This window comes from Rhinatrema bivittatum, chromosome 3 (assembly GCF_901001135.1).
Source record: "Rhinatrema bivittatum chromosome 3, aRhiBiv1.1, whole genome shotgun sequence".
NCBI classification, from domain to species: domain Eukaryota; kingdom Metazoa; phylum Chordata; class Amphibia; order Gymnophiona; family Rhinatrematidae; genus Rhinatrema; species Rhinatrema bivittatum.
In genome coordinates, this window is record NC_042617.1 from 428,827,808 (window position 1) to 428,854,207 (window position 26,400).

General features: G+C 43.7%; 1 protein-coding gene across 2 annotated transcripts in view; it reads left to right on the forward strand.

The window, feature by feature from the left end:
- Positions 1-24,651, forward strand: part of TDRP (testis development related protein) — a 137,885-nt gene extending 113,234 nt beyond the window's left edge. For both annotated transcript variants that reach the window (XM_029595768.1, XM_029595769.1), the window contains exons 4-5: positions 4,897-5,000; positions 23,235-24,651. In XM_029595768.1, the coding sequence (XP_029451628.1) occupies positions 4,897-5,000; positions 23,235-23,568 (438 nt within the window). In that variant the 3' untranslated portion in view covers positions 23,569-24,651. The remainder of the gene's footprint in view (positions 1-4,896; positions 5,001-23,234) is intronic.
- The last annotated feature ends 1,749 nt before the right edge of the window (positions 24,652-26,400 follow it).

The following is a 26,400-nucleotide window of genomic DNA, read 5'->3' on the forward strand; positions in this document are numbered from 1 at the left end:
CTTCACCTCAAGCCTCCTCCGGCCCCTTTTTGGGACCTCAACCTAGTCTTGGGTCGGCTCATGAAACCACCATTTGAGCCTCTTCAATCCTGTGACCTTCAATATCTCAAATGGAAAGTGATTTTCCTTTTGGCAATCACTTCTGCTCATAGACTTAGTGAATTACAGGCTCTAGTTACTTACCCACCTTACACTAAACTTCTGCAGGACCGGGCAGTACTCCGCACTCACCCTAAATTCTTACCTAAGGTAGTTTCGGAGTTTCATCTCAATCAATCCATTATACTACCTACCTTTTTTTCCCAGGCCCCATTCCAATCCAGGAGAGCAGGCTCTGCATAACCTTGACTGTAAACGGGCTCTAGCGTTCTACCTAGACCGTACAGCTGCCCACAGGAAAAGCACTCAATTGTTTGTCTCTTTCCATCCTATCAAATTGGGGCAGCCTGTGGGTAAGCAGACTCTCTCCTCCTGGTTAGCGGATTACATATCCTTTTGCTATCAGCAAGCAGGCATTCCACTTCAAGACCATGTTAAGGCACACTCTGTGAGGGCCATGGCGACTTCAGTAGCACACCTACGATAGGTGCCGCTTCCTGACATTTGCAGGGCTGCAACCTGGAGTTCTTTCCATACCTTTACAGCCCATTATTGCTTGGTCAAAGCCGGAAGACAAGATTCCATCTTCGGCCAGTCTGTCTCGCCCAACCTATTTACAACATAATGTACCAACACCCTTCCGCCTGCCCGGTGGGGTTCAGGATGCCCTCGGCCAAATTTCATCCCAGGCCTAGTGCCTTGCACGCCTGGGTACATTTGGTGCATACTCGGACATCCTCAGCTCGGTACTCACCCATATGTGAGGGCTACCATCCTGCTTGTCCTGTGAGAAAGCAAATGTTGCTTACCTGTAACAGGTGTTCTCATAGGACAGCAGGATGGTAGTCCTCATGAAACCCGCCCGCCACCCCGCGGTATTAGGTTCGTAACGTTTTCTTATTTTATTTTCGGCACTACCTGTAGCTTTTTAACAAGACTGAAGGGGGACCCCTGCTGGCTGTAGGCTTAGTGCCATGCTGGGCATGCCCAGTAGGGGCCAGTCAAAGTTCTGGAAACTTTGACAAAAGTGTTCCGTGATTGGGCTCCATCCTGTAATGTCACCCATATGTGAGGACTAAAATCCTGCTGTCCTGTGAGAACACCTGTTACAGGTAAGCAACATTTGCTTTAGGAAGTCATGGCAATGCCAGAAAAGCCTTCTGTGCTTTTCCAGAGCTTTTTAAAAGTGCTTTGCATTGGTTTCACTGGATGACGTCACCCACTTGTATTGCTAATTACTCAAAGACAACCCATTACATATAAGCAACTTTGTTTTTTTGCCATTTAAAACAAGTTATTCTGCTTTAAACAGTACCATCCATGCCTAACACTTGTGTGTTATCCTATACACACAATCCACTTTCTTAGACAGCCACCATAGTAGGTGGATTGCATGTATATGATAATTCATAATCCAGCCTTTTTCAGATGTTGGATAATATTTTATACAAACAATCTAACAAGGTTTCAGGTCAATTTGTTGATTTTCATACGCCACATAAATAAATGAAATTTCTATTATGAAAGAATATGTAGGACCACTGCCAACTGGATCTGCATAACAGTCAGACCCAACATAGGAGGAGTCACATTGCTTTATTTAATATTTCTTAGAGTCTTTTTCAAAAAATATTGCCATGGGAAATAAATGGTAGTGCCATGTAGTAAATATGATCCATTTCAGACTAGGATCGAATTATACCGTTTTTTTAGAAGGTTACAATTAAGATTGTTTTTTGTAGATTCCCAGACATATCCTTGCGGGGAACCTATTATTTCACCTAAGTCAACTTGGATCCCTCCCGGACCTGTAGATCCCGCCATTGCTGTCTTTATACAACTAGTTCTGAAGGATATTAATGTATTAGAGAATTCTGATACAATAAATAAAAAATCCTTTTCATCTGAATGGACATCTAATCAATACTTAGCTTTGAAACAGCTTAGTATGAATCGTGATGTAGTGGTTAAACCCGCTGATAAGGGCGGTGCCATTGTGGTACAGAACACTACAGATTATGTTGCTGAGATTGATAGACAGCTGGGAGATCGTACATTCTATTTAGAACTCCAGGAAGATCCCACTCAAGAACTTCTAGACACTATTCAGGATCTTAGTACTGAAGGACTTAATACAGGGTTCTTGTTAGCCCGCGAAGCTCGGGCTTTGAAGAGAAGTAATCCAGTTTACCTGGTTTTATATACTCTGCCGAAAATTCACAAAAGCTTGAAATCCCCCCCGGGACGTCCGATTGTGGCAGGGAGAGGATCCATTTTGGAACCTTTGTCAGATTTTCTAGACTTTTTCTTAAAACCATATGTGAAAGAGGCTCCATCTTTTCTTCAAGATTCATCGCATACCCTGCGGTTGCTTCAAGAGCTCCCTGATCTACCGGATCAATGTTTTATTGTGACCTTAGACATCACGTTGCTATACACCAACATCCCTCAAAGAGAAGCGTTTGTTCGTCTAAAAAATATTTTTCAATCTCGTCCACGCCCCCATAGGGTACCTACAGGTTTTTTGTTGCAGCTTTTGGAACTGGTATTGTATAAAAACTTTTTAAAGTTTGATGACAAATTCTATCTCCAGATTCAAGGAGTGGCGATGGGGGCTACAGTGGCCCCAGATATCGCTAACATTTATGTTGCACATTTTGAGGAATCCTGTTTATATACATCTGAGTGGTTTAATAAAATTGTTCTATGGAAGCGTTATATAGATGACGTATTGTGTATTTGGTCGGCCTCTGAGGAAGAGCTTAAAATGTTTTTTCATTGGTTGAATGAACAAAATTCTCATCTGCAATTTGTAGCTCAGTATCACCAGCTCAGAGCTTCTTTTTTGGACATAAGTTTGGTTCTTGAAGGGACCAGGATTGTGACGACATTACATAGGAAGAAACAGATAAGAATCATTTTTTGAGATACACTAGTCTTCCCGTGTCCCAATTTTTACGTCTTCGGAGGATTTGTTCCAATATTGAAGAATATCGAGACCAGGCAATGATTTTCCCAGAAAGGCTACCCACGTTCTGTCATCAATAAAGCATACAAACGGGCGTTGTATGCCAACAGAGATTTGTTGCTACAGTACAAACAACCACTGACAACTCAGGATTTGACATGTGTACTAAGATTCTCTGCCCATTCACATGATGTGGTACAGATTATCAAATCCCACTGGCATGTGTTGACACTCCACCAAGTTTTTGACAATTTGCCGAGATTTGCTTTTTCCCGGGCTCAAAATATCAGCATTTGATTCTGCCCCCCCCCCCCCCCGTTCCAAGAGGAGGGGGGCATCAAGCTTGTGTACACAAACTATGGCGGGTCAGCAATGGAAATCTCCCACCCATAATGTTACCATGAAGCTTACGGCCACCACCTCATGTGAGACTGAATGTGTGGTGTACATCATACAATGCCCTTGCGACCTTGTTTATGTGGGACGGACTAAAAGGAAAATAAGAACAAGGTTGATCGAACACCGTAGTTGCATTAAAAATCTTAAAATAACAGCTCCCCTTGTGCAACATTGTATATCAGCAAAACATGAGTTTGTAGATCTTAAATGGTCTATTATTGAGAAGGTACATCCAGGTATACGGGGGGGGTGATATTCAACAACGCCTCAACCTACGTGAGCAATATTGGATTTTTACTCTACAGACTGTTGATCTGGGGGGACTTAATGAAAAAATCAACTGGTACACCCTAACTTAGTTGATTCCCCCATACTAAAAGTCTTTGGTCTGTTAAACATAACGTGGTCCGTACTTTACTTGATCTGTCTTTGTAGCGGGCTGCTGTTTATATAATTGTTGAAATATGGCAGGCTAGAATTCCCCGATTCTGCATTATAAAATTATGTCAAATTATGTCATTCTATTAGTTTGCCCAAGAAGATGTATGATTGAGGCTCTTTGGGTCTCAACATACTATATATCAAATTAATAGAATATCGCACTAATTGGAGGACCTGAAAGAGGACTCAAATCAGAATAATCGTTCATTACACAGACGACCTGTTAGAAGATTTGCTACCTGTCCGAAAATTTGATTGACATTTGATCGACGTCATATCCGGAGGAAATGGTTATATACCCTGCATTCTCACCATGTTGAATTAGCAGGTCCGAAAGCGGACCGCCAATGAATGATTGTATAAAAGACGCCATTTTGCTTGCCGATTTGGGAACAAATATTGAGGCTCTACATTCAAGGATTTAGAAGATTCGACCCCTGAAGCAGGACCTGGGTGGTCCGAAACGTGATCACGTCGGGACTCCATCTCTGATCCCGTTTGGAGCTAAGTACTGCAATGATTTGCGTGAGATTTTCTCGTTAGACAAAAGCTGTTTGTGGCTTTGTTTGAATCTTTTACATTTATTTCCCATGGCAATATTTTTTGAAAAAGACTCTAAAATATTAAATAAAGCAATGTGACTCCTCCTATGTTGGGTCTGACTGTTATGCAGATCCATTTGGCAGTGGTCCTACATATTCTTTCATAATAGAAATTTCATTTATTTATGTGGCGTATGAAAATCAACAAATTGACCTGGAAACCTTGTTAGATTGTTTGTATTTATACTCCCGGTTTCTGGAAAATTGGGCTTGTTTGTTGGGATAATATTTTATAACATGTGTTGCAGGAAATCGTAAATTTGGTCCAATACTAATATTATGCATTTATAATATTTTATGATTCTCTCTCCATAGGTAATAAAGGCTAGAGCTCAAATTTTTTAAATGCAAACAATGTTAATACCTATTGTGTTTTTACTTGCCTAGGTTCAGGGAGCAGGTTTTCGTGGCTGGAAAGAAGTGACTTCAATGTTTAATAAAGATGATGAACAACAATTACTAACAGGAAATAAATCACCAAAGTCCAAAGTGTAAGTAGAAACAAGATATGATTAATAGAAAATTATCTCGTGGTCAAATCTTGAAAGAGATTTAGGAAACATGTGAACCAGTTAAACGTGAATTGTCTATAATCTTGATGTACAGTACTATTTATTTTGGTTGTAAGTGTTAAGATTTTAAATTTAATTTGTGTAACTCTTTAGGAGATTCATTGCGTCTCAATTAATGGCACTTTCTAAGGAAGAAAATGAATAAGAACTGAGAAAAAATATATGTAAATTGGGCTGCATGTCTTAAGCCTACAAAGATGCAAAATTTATACCCAGTATAAAAAAAAGCTTTTCTGTAACATTTAAACAGGCACAAAAAGTCTTACGAACAAAGGAGTACTCTGGTCTTGTGTCAGGGAGGGTAATTTTCAAAACGTTTGTGCTTTTTGAAAAATGTAGGAAAAAAGGATTCTAGGTGAGATAAAGTGAAATGTTTTGTTGGGAAGCAAGTCAGCAGGTGTGTTGGATAACAGCATTACATAGAAACATAGAAATGACGGCAGAAGAAGACCAAACAGCCCATCCAGTCTGCCCAGCAAGCTTTCAGAGTTATTTTTCTCATACTTATTTATTACTCTGACCGCTGAGGTCAGGGCCCTTATTGGTAACTTTTTGGTTCTAATTTCCTTCCACCCCTGCTATTGATGTAGAGAGCAGTGCTGGAGCTGCATAAAAGTGAAGTATCAAGCTTAATTGGTTAGGGGTAGTAACCGCCGCAATAAGCAAGCTACTCCCATGCTTATTTATTTTCCCAGCCTGTGCAATTTAGTTCTTGTTGGTTGCCTTAATATAAATCCTCTTTTCTTCACTCCCCCCATGCCGTTGAAGCAGTGAGCTGCGCTATATATGTATTCAAAGTGAAGTATCAGGCTTAATTGGTTCGGGGTAGTAACCGCCGCAACAAGCAAGCTACTCCCATGCTTATTTATTTACCCAGACTATGCAATTCAGTCCATGTTGGTAGTTGCCTGAATGTAAATCTTATCTTCATTCCCCCCCCTGTCATTGAAGCAGTGAGCTGTGATATGTAGATAGATAGGAGTTTATTCCCAGGAAGCCCATATTGAAGTTTGGTTCTGATTTTTAACTTATGGAGAGATGCAGTGAGATTGATACTTTAGGATTTCCTATTTTCCTGCTGCTTTGTGGTCTATTTTATGGTGTTGCCCTTTATCTTCTAACCTTTATGAATTTTCTTTTGTGGATAAATTCAGTCATTGGGGATTTAGTACATGGACATGTATTCACTAATTCAGACTAAAAACAGAATATACCAAGAAATAAACCTCCAAACATGTCTAGGAAAGCAAAATGGGCCTTGATTGCAGCCTTTATAATTCTGGCATGTCCTAAAATTACATCTGCAGATGGCTACTGTCAGTGATTATATTTAATGAAAGTATATACTGACTCCTCAGTTATCCATTAGAGCTATCTATAACCCTAATAAAATGAGCCATCATGAATTCAGACATCTAACAAGCATATGTTTTAACTATGATAGATTACTGAAATTCCCTTGATGCTGGCTTTCCTGAATCCAGTATCTGTGCTTTACAACTCCTGCAGAATTCGGTAGCCCAGTTTATTTTGGGCACCTCCAGTAGAGAGCATACCACTCCAGTTTCAATTATATTGGTTCCCATGGAATAACCTATACATTTTTTTAAACTTTATATTTATTAAGGTTCCACAAATTATTGAACAAAAAAAATAGGTTACAAAGATAAGTTAGTTAATCAATATGGCAAGAAGGAAAACAAACAACTTAACACTTCTGATTACCTCTATACAGCCCACAATAAAATATGTGTGTGTGTGTGTGTGGGGGGGGGGGGGGTATTAAAAAGAAAAGGAAGCTGATAACCAAACTGTAGAAATCTGAAGAAAAGACAAGCATATCTAGAGGTTACTACATATCAAACATGATCTAGAGATCCTTAACTGGTAGCATTAGCATTCCAAATGGCAATTTTTGCATCCAAAAATGATTTCAATTGATTAGGATAAAAAAGCATGTAAAGTACATTCTCAAATTTCACCAAACATTTACAAGACGAAGAAAAAATTCACCGCAAGTAGCAAGCACATCCTGACTTAACTGCAGGAACTCTCTACGTCTTGTTTGAGCCTAAAAATTTTTAAATATTGATTGTCTACAAGTCTTTGAAAAGTGCTGCTTCTACTTATTTGTCTGAATTGTTTACTGTGTATGCCCGTGAAGATCGTTTTGTTCCAGTAGCAACCATTTCTTAGATGTCCTCAGTGTTGCCACCACTACCATTTCCTTTGAAAAGGTCCATGGAGCTGTGGCAAGGCGAAAGTGAAGGGGTTAAAACTAAAAATGACTGTCTGAAACCATGAAACAAATACAGTTGATGATCCTTCTTTATGGAAATATGAAAATAAGCTTCCGTGAGATCAAAGAGGTCAAAAACTACCCTTTCTTTACTGTCATTATGATCAGTCTTAAAGTTTCCATTCTGAAATGAGAGATCTTGAGAAATCTATTGACACCCTTTAAATCTAAAATGGGACAAAAAGAACCTTCTTTCTTGGGAACCACAAAATATGTGGAATTGCATCCTTGTCCCTATTGAGATCTGGAAACTGGAATCACTGCCCCGAGAAAAAGGAGGCACTGCAGCTTTGCTTTTATCACCTATCAAAGGAATGGCAAGGAGAAACCATAAAGGCATCTGAAACATGCTGGGAAAATTCCAGAGCATACCCATTCTGAATTATATCTAATACTGGTCTGAAGTAATATGAACCTATCTCTTAAAAAGTTTGACAGATGGCTGCCATCCCCAGAGTCATAGATGGGATCCTAGACAAGTCATTATGAACTTTGAGAAGGACCTGCTCCTCCCACCTTTGTGACTTGTTCAACTGAAAGAACTGAAATCTACCAAAAGAGCAAGATCTCTGAGAGCTTTAGAAGTGCCCCGTCTGTGCTTTCTGATGTTCCTAAATCTACTCTGGACTGTAGTAGTATGGAGAGAACTTCTAGGCCTGTCTTCAGACAATCTTGAGATCTTTGAATCCCGCCCCCCCCAAGCATTGGCCATCTTTTCTGGATCCTTTCTAAACAAAATAATACCCTTTAAAGGAAGCTGTCAAATTGGTCTTAGCAATTTAATCCACTGACCAGTTTCTCAATCAAAGAAGTCTTCTAGATGCTACTATAGAAGCCATACTTCAAGTGGAATTATGTACTAAGTCAAAGGAGACATCTACCAAGTAGGCAACTGAATCAGCACTCTCACCATTGGATTCCATGAATTCCTCTTGGACCTGCTGAAACAAGCACAAACCTGAACTTGTAACAATGCAAGTACAAGCTGCAATCTGGAGAGTGCCATTCCTGCTGCCTCGAAGGTGTATATTAACATGGACTCTATTATCCTGTCCTGGGCATCTTTTAAGACTGCACCACGGAATAGTGGTACGCTTAGCTACAGAGCACACAAGAGCATCCATTTTTGGAAATTTGAATGTCTCCTTTTGTTGGGATACTACAGGATATAACTTAGCTAAAGTTCTCCCCTCCTATAAAATTTGCCTTTGGAGATAACTAATCTAAATCAATAAAATCTGATTCACCTTGATATAGAAGAAAAGCCTTAGAAGGCTTTCTAGTACTAATCATGATAGGCTCCTCTGCAGAAGACACCATTTCATCTTTATCTGCAGTATTCAAAGTTCATAAGGATTACATAATTTAAGGAAGAAAGTTCTTCTTTATGGAATAACCTAACCATCCTCCCCCTTCAAGAGGTAGTTCTCCTTCATCAAGATCCTAATCACCTGAACCATCTCTTGGGCATCTAGAATCATCCAAGGAATCCTCAGATCCAGAATAAATCACATCCTCTTGTTATCAGTTTTCCTTTTTAGACTTCTTCCCTCTCCTTGCTTTATTTAAATTAGAAATAAAACCTGGGGTGGATTTAGGGACTGAACTCTGCTCCATTGGAAAAGCTTGCTGCAAGCTTTTCACAAACTCCTTGGAAAGAGAAGCCCAAGCTGCAGAGGAAGTATCTACAACAGAAAGAGATGGTCCTGAAACTTCATTAGGACCGGCACCAGCATAAATTTGATCAATGAGAGTCAGAGAGGAAGTAACAATGTAATATAGAAATGATGGCAGAAAAGGACCAAAATGGCCCATCCAGGCTGCCAAGCAAGCATTTTAAGGTAGTATCTCCGCTCTGTGTAGGTTAACGCGTGTTTCTCTGAAGGGTAGCAACTGCTGCTTTATGTAGTTATCTCTAAGCCTTATGATAACTCATAACAATTTACTGCTGGCAACATTTTTACTGGGTGATGAGCATTTTTGGAAATTCAGACTGTGATGCTTGATGTACAAGGCTTATGGACTTAGCCGTAGAAACAGTCCTGTGTTTTTTCCCTTATGTCTGTGCATCAGTTCCCTAGACCAGCGATTCTCAACCGGTGTATTGCGATACACCAGTGTGTCGCGGCACCCGGCATCCCCTTGCCCCAGGTGTGCTTCCCTTCTCCTCAGGGGCAGAATGGCCTACCAGGGGATCGATCATCCCCCAGTGGGCCGATGCAGTTAATAACAGAGTAACGTTGCATGCCGCCACCGGAGGCCAGGCCAGCGGCGGCTGAAGAGCAAAGTGACTCTGCATTTCGCTGTCAGAGGCCAGGCTGGGGGGGCCTGAAAAGTGGAGTGGCGCTGCATGCCGCCCCCGCCGGAGGCCAGGCCGGCGCCGGCTGAAGAGCGGAGGCCAGGCTTCTTGGGCCAAACAATGAGAAGAGGCTCCACGTGAGAGAGGAAACTTGCTTATGTGGGTATGTGAGTGTCAGCTTTGTGTGTGTGTGTGTGGTCGAATGGGCGCCTGGGTGGCAGCTTTGTGTGTGTGTGTGTGTGTGTGTGGTAGAATGAGAGCAAGAGCATTTGTGTGTGTGTGAGGAAGAGAGACTGGTCAGGGAAGTGACTGATGCGTGTGTGTGAGGAAGAGAGACTGGTCAGGGAAGTGACTGGTGTGTGTGTGTGTGTGTGTGTGTGTGTGTGTGTGTGTGTGTGTGTATAAGAGAGACTGGTCAGGGAAGTGACTGGTGTGTGTGTGAGGAAGAGAGACTGGTCAGGGAAGTGACTGGTGTGTGACAGACAGAGACTGTGTGTGTGACTGGTTGTGGGTCCTAAGGAAGAGGATTGTGAGGACCGAGCTTCAGCAGGCACTGTTGCTTCTTATGTGCTATTGGCCTGCAAGGGAAAGGAGTAGGAGAGTTGCTGGAGAGGATAAGTAAAGGTGGCTTTTTAAATTTATTTTTCTTGATTGACTGCCATTTTAATTATTGGGTATTATGTGATATGTCTGCTGTTTTGAAATAGTTTATTGATAGCTGGACAATTTTTAATAATTTGTATGAGTTTTAAATCGTTGGATGCTATTCTGTTCATCAGCTGTTTTGTAACATTTATTAGTATAGCTTTACAATTATTTCTGTATGGGGATTTAAAGCAGCTTGGCTTGTTCAATTTCCTAATAGGAAGTGTATTAGTGTTTAGGGCCTGGTTTAATATTTGTATTTCTTAGATAGGGTTGTTACTGTTTGAGTGTGTTCCATAATCTAGGTTTAACTTTGTGTGGGTTAGTTTGTGTGCATTATTGCAGATCCTGGGACTATGTTAGGTGCTATATTTCTCTTCCCATTTCTCCAGGTTTGCATTGCATGCAGAGTGGCTTTTTGATTTTCCATGCCAGTTTGTCTCCATATTTATAATTTGTGGTCTTTCTGTACTTGGTGAAGGTCAGTTCTGTGTGTGTTACTGAGGTGAGGTATTTTACTAGCATGTAGGCATTTGTATCAATCTTATTTGTTGTGTTTTCTCAATAGGACATGCATTAGTGGTAAATAACTGTTTTTTCATAAGGAGGGCTATTGTGCCTGCCAGTAAAGGGAGTTTGTTTTGCTGTTACTGAGATGGCATCAGAACCAGAATATCCTTTTTGTACAGTGAGTTGTATGGGTAATGCCCTAGTTCTGCTCTGCACCCATTATTGGGGGTCGAGGGGGTTCCTGAGGATGCAAAATATATGTTTACATTTAGCCCCATGATGGCACATGTTCAGTGTGTCACGCATGTGAGAACCATCGGTCAGGTGTGTCCCGGCCGAAATAAGGTTGAGAACCACTGCCCTAGACAGTAAAGGTTAGGGCCCTCGTTTGTTGTCTGAATCCAAATTCCCTTTACCCTTTTGCCATTGAAGCAGAGAGCAATGTTGGAGTTACATCAAAAGTATAAAGGCTTATTGATTAAGGATAGTAACAACTGCACCAGCAAATTACCCCCTTGCTTATCAGTTCTCTAGACCAGTGGTTCTCAACCTTTTTTCAGCCAGGACACACCTGACAGATAGTTCTCACATGCGTGACACACTGAACATGTGACCGTCACGGGGCTAAATGTAAATATACATTCTGCACCCTCAGAAACCCCCTTTACCCCAACAATGGGTGCAGAGTAGAACTAGGGCAATACCCATACAATTCACTGTACAAAAAAAGATATTCTGGTTCTGATGACATGTCAGTAAAAGCAAAACAAACTCCCTTTACTTGCAGGCACAATACCCCTCCTCATGAAAAGACAGTAATTACCACTAATGCATGTTCTATTGAGAAAACACAACAAATAAGATTGAAACAAATGCCTATATGCTAGTAAAATACCTCACCTCTGTCTCACACACAGAACTGACCTTCACCACAAATTATAAATATGGAGATAAACTGGAATGGAAAACCAAAACAATCTCTGCATGCAGTTGAAACCTGGAGAAATGGAAAGAGAAATATAGTACCTAACATAGTCCCAGGATCTGCAATAATGCACACAAACTAATCCACACAAAGTTACACCTGTATTATGGCATGTACTCAAATGGAACAACCCTACCTATGAAAAGGCAACACTACAAATATTTAACCAGGCCCTAAACACTAATACACCTCCTATTAGAAAAACAGAACAAGTCAAGCTACTATAAATCCCCACACAGAAATAATTGTAAAATTATACTAATAAATGTTACAAAACAACTGATGAACAGAATAATATCCACCAATTAAAAACTCATCAAAAGTATTAAAACATTTTCAAATATCAATAAAATATTTCAAAACAGCAGACATCACATAATACCCAATAATTAAAATGGCAGTCAATCAAAAAAAAACAAACTTAAAAAGCCACCTTTACTTACCCTCTCTAGCAACTCTCCTACTCCTTTCCCTTGCAGGCCAATAGCACACACCAAAAGCAGCAATGGCTGCTGAAGCTCTGTCCTCAAGGTCCTCTTCCTAAGGGCCCACAACCAGTCACTCATACACAATCTCTGTCTCACACAGACCAGTAACCTCCCTAACCAGTCTGTGTCTCACATGCACACACTAGTCACCTCCCTGACCAATCTCTGTCTCACACACAGACACCAGTCACCTCCCTGACAGTCTCTCTCTCACACCAGTCACCTCCCTAACTAGTCTCTGTCTCTCACACACACACCAGTCACCTCCCTCACCAGTCTCTGTCTCTCACACACACAAGTCACCTCCCTCACCAGTTTCTACCTCTCACACACAGACACCAGTCTCCTCCCTGACCAGTCTCTCTCATATACACAGACACCAGACACCTCCCTGGCCAGTCTGCTTCTCACACACAGACACCAGTCACCTCCCTGACAGTCTCTCTCACACACAAGTCACGTCCCTGATCAGTCTCTCTCACACACCAATCACCTCACTGACCAGTCTCTGTCTCACACACACACACACCAGTCACCTCCCTGACCAGTCCCTGTCTCACACACAGATACCAGTCACCTCCCTGACCAATCTGTCTCACACACACAGACACCAGTCACCTCCCTGACCAGTCTCTGTCTCACACAGAGACACCAGTCACCTTCCTGAACAGTCTCTGTCACACACTAGTCACCTCCCTGACAGTGTCTCTCACACACAAGTCACGTCCCTGATCAGTCTCTCTCACACACCAGTCACCTCCCTAACCAGTCTCTGTCTCTCACACACACACACCAGTCACCTCCCTCACCAGTCTCTGTCTCTCACACACACAAGTCACCTCCCTCACCAGTTTCTGCCTCTCACACACAGACACCAGTCTCCTCCCTGACCACTCTCATATACACAGACACCAGACACCTCCCTGGCCAGTCTGCTTCTCACACACAGACACCAGTCTAGTCCCTGACCACTCTCTCACACACCAATCACCTCACTGACCAGTCTCACACACCAGTCACCTCCCTGACCAGTCTCTGTCTCACACACAGACATCAGTCACCTCCCCGAACAGTCTCTGTCATACACCAGTCACCTCCCTGATCAGTCTCTCACACACAAATCACCTCACTGACCAGTCTCTGTCTCACACACACAACCAGTCACCTCACTGAACAGTCTCTGTCACACACCAGTCACCTCCCTAACAGTCTCTCTCACACACCAGTCACCTCCCTGATCAGTCAGTCTCTCACATACAGACACCAGTCTCCTCCATGACCAGTCTGTTTCTCACACACAGACACCAGTCTCCTCCCTGACCAGTCTGTCTCTCATACACAGACACATCCCTGGCCAGTCTGACTCTCACACACAGACACCTGTCTCCTCCATGACCAGTCTGTCTCTCATACACAGACACCAGATACCTCCCTGGCCAGTCTGACTCTCACACACATAGACACAGGTCACCTCCCTGACCACTCTCTCTCACACACCAATCACCTCACTGACCAGTCTCACACACCAGTCACCCCCCTGACCAGTCTGTCTCCCCACACAGACACCGCCCTGACCAGTCTCTCACACACCAGTCACCTCACTGACCAGTCTGTCTCTCACACCAGTCACCTCCCTGACCAGTCTCTCACATGCATATACACAAGTCATGTCCCTGACCAGTCTCTGTCTCACACACACAAACACCAGTCACCTCGCTGACTAGTCTGTCTCTCTCACACACACACACACACCAGTCGCCTCCCTGACCAGTCTCTCTCACACACACACCAGTCACCTCCTGACCAGTCTTTCACACACCAGTCACCTCCCTGGCCAGTCTCTGTCTCTCACACGCACACACCAGTCATCTCCCTGACCAGTCTCTGTCTCTCTCAAACACCAGTCACCTCCCTGAACAGTCTCTGTCACACACAGTCACCTCCCTGACAGTCTCTCTCACACACCAGTCACCTCCCTGATCAGTCAGTCTCTCACACACAGACACCAGTCTCCTCCCTGACAGTCTCTCACACACGTCACGTCCCTGATCAGTCTCTCTCACACACCAATCACCTCACTGACCAGTCTGTCTCCCCATACAGACACCTCCCTGACCAGTCTCTCACACAGTCACCTCACTGACCAGTCTGTCTCTCACACACCAGTCACCTTCCTGACCAGTCTCTCATATGCATACACACCAGTCACATCCGTGACCAGTCTCTGTCTCTCACACAGACATCTGTCACTTCCCTGACCAGTCTCTCTCACACACACACCAGTCACCTCCTGACCAGTCTTTCACACACCAGTCACCTCCCTGACCAGTCTGTCTCACACACACAGTCACCTCGCTGACCAGTCTCTCTCACACACACACACACCAGTCACCTCCCTGACCAGTCTCTCTCTCACGTATACACACACACAGTCACCTCCCTGACCAGTCTCTCTCTCACACACACACACCAGTCACCTCCCTGACCAGTCTCTCTCTCTCACACACACACACACACACACACCAGTCACCTCCCTGACCAGTCTCTCTCTCTCACACACACACCAGTCACCTCCCTGACCAGTCACCTCCCTGACCAGTCTCTCTCACACACAGTCACCTCCCTGACCAGTCTCTCTCTCACATACACACAAACCAGTCACCTCCCTGACCAGTCTCTCTCTCACACACACACCAGTCACCTCCCTGACCAGTCTCTCTCTCACACACACTGTTCCTGCCTGGGCTATCAGCACATTCAAGCCCGGAAGGGCACGGCAGCAGTGTTCATGAAAGCGAGCGCTGTGGTTTAGCGATGTGTCGGTGAGGTTCCCACTCCCCACCAGCAGGATGAGAACAGCGTGGTTTAAATATGCCAGTGATCCCCCACCAGCAGGACGCGAAAGGCGCGGTTTAGTGATTTATTTATTTATTTTATTAAAGGCTTTTATATACCGACTTTACATCGAACTAAGCAGTAACTATAACCAACCGGTCAACAAGAGACAATTTAAAGAAGCATAAAGTTACATTATAACAAGGATGCCTTAACTGGGAGAAGGAAAAAAAGAGGGAGAACGAAGATAAGTTACTATATACAATGGAATATGGGCATAATGTGCGCATAATTAGCGTTTGTTTATTTACATGAGTGATGGAATAGTTCTAAATCAGGCTGTTGGGCTATTGGCGGGGAAGGCTCGGCAGAACAGCCAAGTCTTTAGTTTCTTTTTGAAAGTTAGTAGGCAAGTTTCCTGCCTGAGGTCCGGAGGCATGGTGTTCCAGATGGAGGGACCTGTGATAGAGAATGTCCTGTCTCTGATATATGAGTGGTGTACAATTTTGATTGGAGGAACATGTAAGGATCCCTTGTAGGCATCTCTTAAGGGTCTGGCCGTCGAGTGCAATTTGAGAGGGTGTAAAAGATCAAGTGGGGTCTGATGATGAATATTTTTGTGGATAATTGTCAGTGATTTATGGAGAATCCTGAAGTTCACTGGGAGCCAGTGAAGATCTTTTAGAATGGGGGAGATATGTGCTCTCCGATTAGTATTCGTTAAAATTCTCGCCGCAGCATTTTGGAGCAGCTGGAGGGGTTTTAAAGTAGAAGCTGGTAGACCTTGCAAGATGGAATTGCAGTAGTCAATCTTGGAGAACAGAATGGTTTGAAGGACAGATCTGAAGTCGTAATAGAATAGGAGCGGTTTGAGTTTTTTGAGTACTTGTAGCAGCACTCCTTAGTGATGTGCCGGTGATGTTCCCACCCCCACCCGCAGGACAAGGACGCGATTTGTTGACTGCCTGGCAGGCAGAGAGTTCCGCACGGGTGCAGCAGCACGATTTGATGATGTACAAGCCCCTCCAGCAAAAAGAATGGTGCGCTGGATGGCAAAAGCTTGCCAGGAAAAAGTAGGCATGGAGGACTGAAGGAGAGGGTGGAAGGGGATGTGGATGACGTGAGAGGGAAGGTGAGAGGGGATGGAAGGAAAAGGGATGTAAGTGGGAAGGGTAAGAAGCTGTGGATTAATGAGGGAAAGAAGGAAGGTGGCATCAGGCGAACCACTACCGGGTGTGCAATGGGGAGGCCAAGCCTCACCCACAGAAAAAGAACAAGCGGGCACTGTAGTAGTACAGCCACTGACTGGAAGGCAAGGTCACACCAAAGAGACCTGGTTGGACCAAGCAGGCAAGGAAGGGAAGGGAGAGGTTGGGATGAGACAGTAAAGGCAGAAATGAGGGGAAGAAAGGGATGAGTGAGGCGGATGGGAGGGGAAAGGAGTGAATGAAAGGCAGTGTGAGAGGGGAAGGGAAAGACGGATAGAGCAAAGAGAAGGGTGAGACCAAGAGGGGGCCATTGCTGCCGAAGAAAGGAAGGAAAACTGGAGAGAGGCCTTGGTAGAGCTGCTAGTGGCAGAGAAAGGAAAACTGGAGAGAGGCCTTGGTAGAGCTGCTAGTGGCAGAGAAAGGAAAACTGGAGAGAGGCTTTGGTAGAGCTGCGAGTGGCAGAGAAAGGAAAACTGGAGAGAGGCCTTGGTAGAGCTGCTAGTGGCAGAGAAAGGAAAACTGGAGAGAGGCCTTGGTAGAGCTGCTAGTGGCAGAGAAAGGAAAACTGGAGAGAGGGTGTGTGTGTGTGTGTGTGTCTGTCTGTGTGTGTCTGTCTGTCAGTCTCATGCAGCAGTGCAGGCCCGGAGCAAAATCAGAAGCAGTCGGCCATCAGCAAGGGAGATACCTGCATTTGCCCCCACTGTCTATGGGATTCTTCTTTTTTTGCATGTGATTGAAAGTCTGTGTAAGAGAGAGAAAACATTGTGTGATTGAGAGACTGGTCAGGAAGGTGACATGTATGTATGTGTCTGTAAGAGAGACTGGTCAGGGAGACGAATGGTCTATGAGAGACAGAAACTGGTCCTGTGTGTGTGTGTGCGAGAGAGAGAGAGACTGGTTGTGGTCCCTAAGGAAGAGTTTCAACAGCCACTGCTGCTTCTGGTGTGTGCTATTGGCCTTCAAGGGAAAGGAGTAGGAAAGGTGCAGGAGAGGGTAAGTTAAGGTGTTTTTTTTAGTTCATTTTTCCTGCTTGACTGCCATTTTAATTATTGGATAATATATGATGTGTAGGCTGTTTTGAAATATTTTGTTAGTGTTTGGGTAATTTTTAATAATTTTAAGAGTTTTTAATTGTTCATCAGCTGTTTTGTAACATTCATTAGTATAGTTTTACAATTATTTCTGTGTGGGGATCTATTGCAGCTTGGCTTGTTCTGTTTTCCTAACTGGAGGTGCATTGGTGTTTAGGGCCTGGTTTAATATTTGTAATGTTGCCTTTTCATAGGTAGGGTTGTTCCATTTGAGTACATGCCATAATACAGGTGTAACTTTGTGCGGATTAGTTTGTGTGCACTATTACTGATCCTGGGAGTATGTTAGGTGCTATATCTCGGTTTCCATTTCTCGAGGTTTGCACTGCATGCAGAGTGGCTTTTTTGGGTTTCCATTCAAGTTTCTTTCTCTGTTTGTAATTTGTGGTCTTTCTGTACTTTGTGAAGGTCAGTTCTGTGTGTGTATGAGAACAAGGTGAGATATTTAACTAGTATGACTAGTAAAATACCTCACCTTATTTGTTGTGTTTTCTCAATAGGACATGCATTGGTGGTGAACTGCTGTCTATTTATAAGTAGGGTTATTGTGCCTGGTAGTAGATGAAGTTTGTGTTGCTGTTATTGACATAACTCCGTAATATATCTTTTTTTGTATGAGTTGTACAGGGAATGTTCTAGTTCTGCTTTATACCCATTGCTGCGGGGCGGGGGGTTCCTGTGGATGCAAAGTGTACATTAACATTTAGTCTCATGACTGTCATGTTTCAGTGTGCCACGCATGTGAGAACCATCTGTGAGGTGTGTCCCGAAGAAAAAAATGTTGAGAACCACTGCTCTAGACTGTAAAACTTGGGGCTCTCATTGGTTGCTGTCTGAATCCATTTCCCCTTTTTTTCCTGTGCTGTTGAAACAGAGAGCAATGCTGATGCAACTCCAACAGTAACAAGGCTTAATAGTTAAAGTTTTCCGTCATTACCTCACAGTAACAAAATGGATAATACGCCTGCCGCAGCTAAACCCTCACCGACTTAAAATACAGTATTGGCGAAACCTCCAGCGACAAGCCCCCCCCTCCCCCCTGCAATTGCAGAGTTAATGTCATTATTGAGGGTCCATTGTTCCTGACATGCACAGCCATGCCATGAACAGCATAACTTTTCCGAGTCAAAAAAGCAAACAGAATGTTAGGAATTATTAGGAAGGGAATGGTTAATAGAACGGAAAATGTCATAATGCCTCTGTATTGCTCCATGCTGAGACTGCACCTTGAATACTGTGTACAATTCTGGTTGCCGCATCTCAAAAAAGATATAATTGCGATGGAGAAGGTACAGAGAAGGGCTACCAAAATGATAAAGGGGATGGAAAAGCTCCCCTATGAGGAAAGGCTGAAGAGGTTAGGGCTGTTCAGCTTGGAGAAGAGACGGCTGAGGGGGGACATGATAGAGGAATTTAAGATCATGAGTGGTCTTGAACGAGTAGATGTGAATCGGTTATTTACACTTTCGGATAATAGAAGGACTAGGGGGCATTCCATGAAGTTAGTAAGTAGCACATTTAAGACTAATTGGAGAAAATTCTTTTTCACTCAACGCACAATTAAGTTCTGGAATTTGTTGCCAGAGGATGTGGTTAGTGCAGTTAGTGTAGCTCGGTTCAAAAAAGGTTTGGATAAGTTCTTGGAGGAGAAGTCCATTAACGGCTATTAATCAAGTTTACTTAGGGGTAGATTTTAAAAGAAGCGCGATCAGCCTACTTTTGCTTGCGCATCAGACTCAAGCAAAAGTACGCTGGATTTTAGTAGATACGCGCGGAGCCGCGCATATCCACTAAAATCCTGGATCGGCGCGCGCAAGGCTATCGATTTTGTATAGCCTGCGCGCGCCGAGCCGCGCTGCCTCCCCCCGTTCCCTCCAAGGCCGCTCCGAAATCGGAGCGGCCTCGGAGGGAACTTTCCTTTGCCCTCCCCTCACCTTACCCTCCCTTCCCCTACCTAACCCACCCACCCGGCCCTGTCTACACCCCCCCCTTACCTTTGTCGGGGGATTTACGCCTCCCGGAGGGAGACGTAAATCCCCGCGCGCCAGCGGGCCTGCTGCGCGCCGGGCCGCGACCTGGGGGCGGGTACGGAGGGCGCGGCCACGCCCCCGGGCCGTAGCCACGCCCCGTACCCGCCCCCAAAACGCTGCCGACACGCCCCCGGAACGCCGCGACGACCGGGCCCGCCCCCCGACACGCCCCCGACACGCCCCCCTCCGAGAACCCCGGGACTTACGCGAGTCCCGGGGCTCTGCGCGCGCCGGGAGGCCCTATGTAAATAGGCTTCCCGGCGCGCAGGGCCCTGCTCGCCTAAATCCGCCCGGTTTTGGGCGGATTTAGGCGAGCAGGGCTCTGAAAATCTACCCCTTAGGGAATAGCCACAGCTATTAATTGCATCAGTAGCATGGGATCTTCTTAGTGTTTGGGTAATTGCTAGGTTCTTGTGGCCTGGTTTGGCCTCTGTTGGAAATAGAATGCTGGGCTTGATGGACCCTTGGTCTGACCCAGCATGGCAATTTGTTATGTTCTTATGTTCCCCGTGAAGCCTCTTTGTGCAGCAGCTAGAGCACAGCACAGACTTCTTCCCATGCTCAGTCGAGAAGGATAGTGCATCGCTTCAATAAATGCAGCAGACAACAGAGTTAAGCCTGAAAATACTCACCCTCCAAAGGAATCACCTGTAACTAACCTGCAGGAACTACAGGCTTTTTCTCTCAGTTAGGTCGATACTCTAAGGCCGCGGTAGAAAGAGTGCGGCAGTGCCGGGCGCACCCTCGTTCCCTGCACGCACAGTTCTCTTCACATACCGCTCGATACTCTATGTAAATTACTTGCAAATGCAAGCCGCGTCTGCGAAGCGTTAGGTGAAAGTTAGGCCCGCGCAACCCATTTTACTGTATAGGCACTTAATACAGCGCCTATACAGTATCCTGGGTGACCTGGTACCTGTCATTTCAAATGTCATTTCAAATGACATTTGAAATGACAGGCACCAGGAAGTGGATGGTTCCCCCCCTCCCGAAGCAAGGCGCAGGGTGAAAATTAAAACAAAAGGGAATAAAGTGTTTTTTTAATATATATATATATATATATATATATATATATATATATATATATATATTTAAATACCTTGTCACTTTCTGAATCCCCCATCTCCACACGGGTGGGCAGGCGGGCCTGCGGTCATCGAGGCGGCGGCGGGAGCCGGCGGGCGGGCGCCCGTTCATCCAGGCGGCGGCGGCGGGAGCCGGCGGGCGGGCGCCCGTTTGATCCAGGCGGCTTTGGGAGCGGGCGGGTGGGCGCGCGTTTGATCCAGGCGGCGGCGGGAGCCGGCGGGCGGGTGGGCGCGAGTTTGATCCAGGCGGTGGCGGGAGCCGGCGGGCGTGCATTCATCCAGGCGGAGGGAGCCGGCAGCGAAAGCGGCCTCCGGTAGCCCCCGCCAGCAGTGAATGAATGTACGCCTGTGTACGCCCGTGCGATTTCGGCGCTCAGGGCGTGACGTCACAGCATGTGACTGCCTTGAGCGCCGAAATCGCACACAGGCATGCATTCATTCACTGCCGGAGGGGGCCGCTTTCGCCGCCGGCTCCCTCCGCCTGGATGAATGCACGCCCGCCGGCTCCCGCCGCCACCTGGATCAAACGCGCGCCCACCCACCCGCCGGCTCCCGCCGCCGCCTGGATCAAACGCGCGCCCACCCGCCCGCTCCCGCCGCAGCCTGGATCAAATGGGCGCCCACCCGCCCGCCGGCTCCCGCCACCACCTGGATCAAACGCCTGGATGAACGGGCGCCCACTTGCCCGCCAGCTCCTGCCGCGGCCTCGATGACTGCCCGCCCGCCTGTGTGGAGATGGGGGATTCGGAAAGTGACAAGGTATATATATATGTGTGTAACAATTTTACGCTGCAAATGTTAGTATATATGGAGGTCGTCCATGGTGCAGTCCGGTACGTAACTGTTCGAACACCACACTAACACCAGGTAGAGGGTAGGCGGTAAACTAACAGGTTAAGGACGCGGCAAAATAGCGGGTTACAAAGGCGATAATCGGAGCGTGCGTCACAGTATCGGAGGGGAATAGCTAATTCGTTCATTAAATAGCTAATTCGTTCATTTACATATCATATACATGCTGCGTGCAGAAAAGGCTACGGGTCGGTTTCAAGAAGCGCTAAGGACGCGTGAAACTGGAGACTGTATCGCAGGATCGCCTTACGCGTCCCAATTGTGCGCCCACAGCGAGTTAATCTCCAACCGCACCTTACAGTATCGAGCTGAGTATTAGGCGGATAAGGGGGAGGGGGAAAGGAAAGAGAAATCAAGGCTAATCATAAACTCATCCTTAGCAGCTGGACACCCCCTGGTTCTGGCACTGCTGAATTGGAGGGAGAAGTTCTTTCAGTTCAGAAGCTGCAACAAATTTGGATCTGCTAGACCCAGGACTAAACTCTACAGAGGGAGGGAAGTCCAGAGGTTCCTCACGCCATCCTTGGGTGTAATATAACCATGCATGCTCTGAAAGGTTTCCCTTCTGCGCTTAGAGAGCAGGTCTGCGTTGGCACCATCAGAGGGCGTCACCTCAGTTGCAGGACTGATTTTTATCCTGTTTGGTCAGGGAGAATGACTGCTGCAGTCAAATCAGCACTGTGCTTATGAATGCAGCAGCCCCCTCGCCCCCACTCCTAATTGCGTATGAGGAAGAGGTTAGAGAGCCGCCAAGCTGCCTAAAAGCAAAAATCAAATGATCCAGAGGAGCATGAGAAGGAGACTGGCTTTTCACCAGACTACCAACCATACTTGTGCTGGGGAGGAAATATCAGTTCCCTAGAGGAGGGTGGGGTAGAGAAACTGGTCCTTTGAGCTACAAACTAATATGCATGAGAGATTTTCATGTATACTGCCTTAATTACATGCAAACTTGTCTTCTGCATATTCGTTAAGAATACCCTGAAAACCTGGTTGGTTTGCAGCCATGGAAGGCCAGAGGTTCCTCATGCCATCCTTGGGTGTAATATAAGTATGTAATCTCCATGAAAATGTGGGACACAAACTTATGAAACTTTTTTTATTAATCATCCAATGATTATCTGAGAATACATTTTGAGTGGCATTATATATAGTCCCTGTAATAAACACTCACTCGAGCTGTTTACAATGTGGCAGAGAACCTCAGAAGCAGGTATTTAACTGAAACATCAATGTTGTGGAGCATTTCTAATTAATCTGTACATACTGAAATAGGTGCACATCATACTCTGCACACTTTGCAGTCTGAAGATAAATATTTTCTATATTTACACTGTTGAATAGCATGTGCTATGTTGCCAGTGCTGGAACACTCTGGTTCATTTGGAGAACTCATAAGGTAATTCGTAAGTTAAAAAAAATGGAGTAAAAAAAAAAATCTGCAAATAATTATACTATTTAGTTCAGTCCATTAATAGTGCATGTCAGTTACTCAGACTATATATGTCATCGAACAAATTTATCCTTATTTATTGATAAAGTTTCATAAGTTTTTCATTGAATCTGCTCTTTTGTGGTTATTATATATTTAAATGTAAGGGATTTTATTCCTTCCCTTTACATTAATTATACAAATATGTAACACATAAGTATGGTTTATGGTTTCTTTGTTTAAATGCTGCCTATTTTAAAAAAATCCTTGGCGGCTCACAATAAAATACTTAAAATGAAACAAGATAAGATGAAATAAGTAAAAATAATCGGTAGCAATAAGGATAAAAATATTTAAAAGGAAATTTATGTATGCATATTTTTACATTCTTTAGGACTAATCTAAAATCAAAAGAAGATGTGAAGACAGAAAAGAAATCTTTTTTGAAAGAAGGCTTTTGGGACAGTTTAGCAATTAAACAGAGCATTCAGGCTAAGAAACCGGATGAGATTGAAGGTTGGGAGCCACCACAGATCACTGTTGAAGAACCAACCTGTGATGCAGAATGGTCAGGTTGGGAAGATGAAGCAAAAAGCTCTACAAAGTACACAAATCTAGCCAGCTCAGGAAACAGTTCCAGGTGGAGTATCAAATCAGCTGGCAAACTAGTTAATATTCGACGGCGGAGCAAAAGTAACCTTACTGAGAACTGGGAAGAACTAGAATGAAAATATCTTTAAACAAGAATGTCAGGCTATATGATTTATCTTTATGTTTAAACCAAAATCAGATCTGCTCAGTATTGTACATGTATGTTCTTTTATCCAAATTCTAAAATAAACCAAACATTTGCACTTTTATTCTATTTTTACTAGTACAGGATAGCATAGTTGATTCTTCCACAATTTCTAAAAGAGTGTAGAGAACCTATTTTGTGCCTATATTTCACATTCAAAAACTTTTAAACATGTTGGATTTCTGGTTTTACCAAAAACTGTAATTCCTTAGTGAATGTATACACTGGTTGTAAATTAGACTGCCTTATACTGTGACTAGTAAAGGTTATACCTTGCACATTCTACTGTCAAGTGCCTGTATTACACATTTATAATGTATTTGTGATGCACAGCTTAATTTATTGATAAATTTACCTGTTTAATATGTATTTCCGAAATGACTTCCAGTAAATAAAAAAAAACATTCAGACCTTGAATTTTATTATAAAATAGAAAAAAATGAGATAGGAAATTGAGATGTGAAATATATCTGTGTTTCATAGCTAGTCAAGTGGGAAAAAAAGCTTCACATGTTTGTGTTATAGTTAATGTATCAGTGTGCATTTTTTTTATTCGAGTAACATATTACTGTATTTTGTTCTGAAAGATCTATTGACTAGTCTTTCTTTTAGATTGTTCTTGGGCTCTTAATGAAATTTGTAACCTGAGACAATAGAATGTATTTTCTCTGTTCCTATATTGTATGATTTGTTTAGGTGCATAGTTTCCTTTTTTTTTTTTATCAATATGCTCATGTTTCACCAAAGAGAGAGAAAAAAAAATTCTGTTGTTTCACAAGACTGACTGAGGTAGTAGTAGACTCTAAAACTTATCTTGGCATTATGGTGCCAGGCTGCATGATTGTTTTTTGAGATTCTCTGAGGTGAAATGCTTCAGATGGCTGTAAACAGTCACTTAATACTAAGAAATTATTTTTTTTTTAAAGCTTTTTTGATTTTTGGAAGCATCACTATTAAAGGCAGAAACCATATTTTTTTCTCATCTTAATAAAAAATTCATTTGAATTAAATTACTTTGACAAGTTTTGGATTTTTTTCATGCTTTCTCATTTTTGTTCATGATCGCAACCATCTGAAAATGGTGTTAATGTTTATATTATGATAATGGTTTGACAATTAGTAGTGAAAGAATAAAATATACTAAAAAGATAATAAATGTGTAGCCAAGTGCAAAGTAATGAACATAAGGAAAAAGAAGAGCAGTTGTGTCCAATTGACTAATATGTGCCAACACACATTGATAGTAACTTGCAAACCGGCGCGTAGGCACATATTGGTGCATATGCGTCAGGCACGCACGCAAGGATGTAGCTATTTTATAATGCGCACATTATAAAATATCATTTATCATAAATAACAGCATATATATTGGAAACATTTGCTGAATTGTTTGTTTGTGAATAGAGACCTCATATATGATAAGGGAGAGTTAAATACTTATACTCTCTCACCTATTATTCGTATTGGTTCTTACTTAATGGACCCCATGGTTTGTTTGGTACATTAAGTTACCACTTTTACAATGTATAATCATAGGTCTCTATTATTCACTTTTTTGTAGGATATTTTACTTTTTTTCGAGTCACAAGCACTTTTTTTCTATTTTTGCTTCTTGTTCTTTTTTACTAAGTGATTTAACACTAAAAATATCAAAATAGCACTTATCGTTTTATGCCGAGAGCTGAGCAAATGTTCAGCAGAGGAGCGGTACAAGGTCTGCTGTCCTGTACACCAGAGGAGCGGTACAGAGTCTGCTGCCCGACACGGCTAGTGTTTCGTCGGCACATTATAAAATAGCCTGGCTGTGCGCACTTGTGCCAAGTTTAAGAGGGCTCGCAAATCTTGCTTGTAGCATGCAAGTCAGGGGATTTTAAAAGGGGCACGCCCCCACGCATTACCAGTTTAGCAGTTCATCCACAGGTTCGCCCAGTTAACAGCTAGGTCCCTCCAAACCCTCCCCCACCCCCCTTGTTTTGATAGCCTAGATTCCCCCCAGTTACCCCAGACTCTTTAAACCCCTCAGAAATGGCCTGATCCTTTTATTTTATAGCTTACATGTTATCCAGAGCAGAAGTTACGTGGCAGGGGTCCTCGGTATGCCCCAGGGCCAGGCCTCAAAACTTTTCAGATGTGCACACAGCGAATTTTACATGCATATCTGGGTGCGCACGAGCCAGATTTCTTCAAGCATCCCCTAATTGATGCGTACGACGGGCTTTTAAAATTTACCTTTAAGTAGCTAAGGCAGTGTGTTGGCACATACTGATGGTAATAAAATACTGAACAAAATCACCATTAATATGGGAACTTTTTTTTAATGAATAGTGTTTCGTGCAAATTACTGTAATATTTAATTATTTGCTTTGCATTAGATTATTACAGATCACATTAATGCATGTCATTTGTGTTAACTACATTTCCTGAGGTGTAGTCAATTTTTTGCATTACCAGGCGGGTTAAGGTTTTTTGGTTTTTTTTCTTAGCTTCCAGCTGCAAATGCAAACCCTTATGGGGATGTCCAAACTCCCCCTACTGCCCCTCTCACTTGAAAGCCCCTTTGAACAGCTATGGCAGGCTTCACTCCACCCAAGTGCAGAAGCAGCTCCTTATCCTCACATCTTCCACCTACCCCTTCAGTGATCCAGGGAGTTAGAAGTAGGAGAATTTGCTCCAAACTGCGCCACTGCTGCTGACTGATTAAATGGCATCGAGTGTCATCATGCACTGCTTTGCTCCACATGTGCAAGGCAAAGGATCATATAAA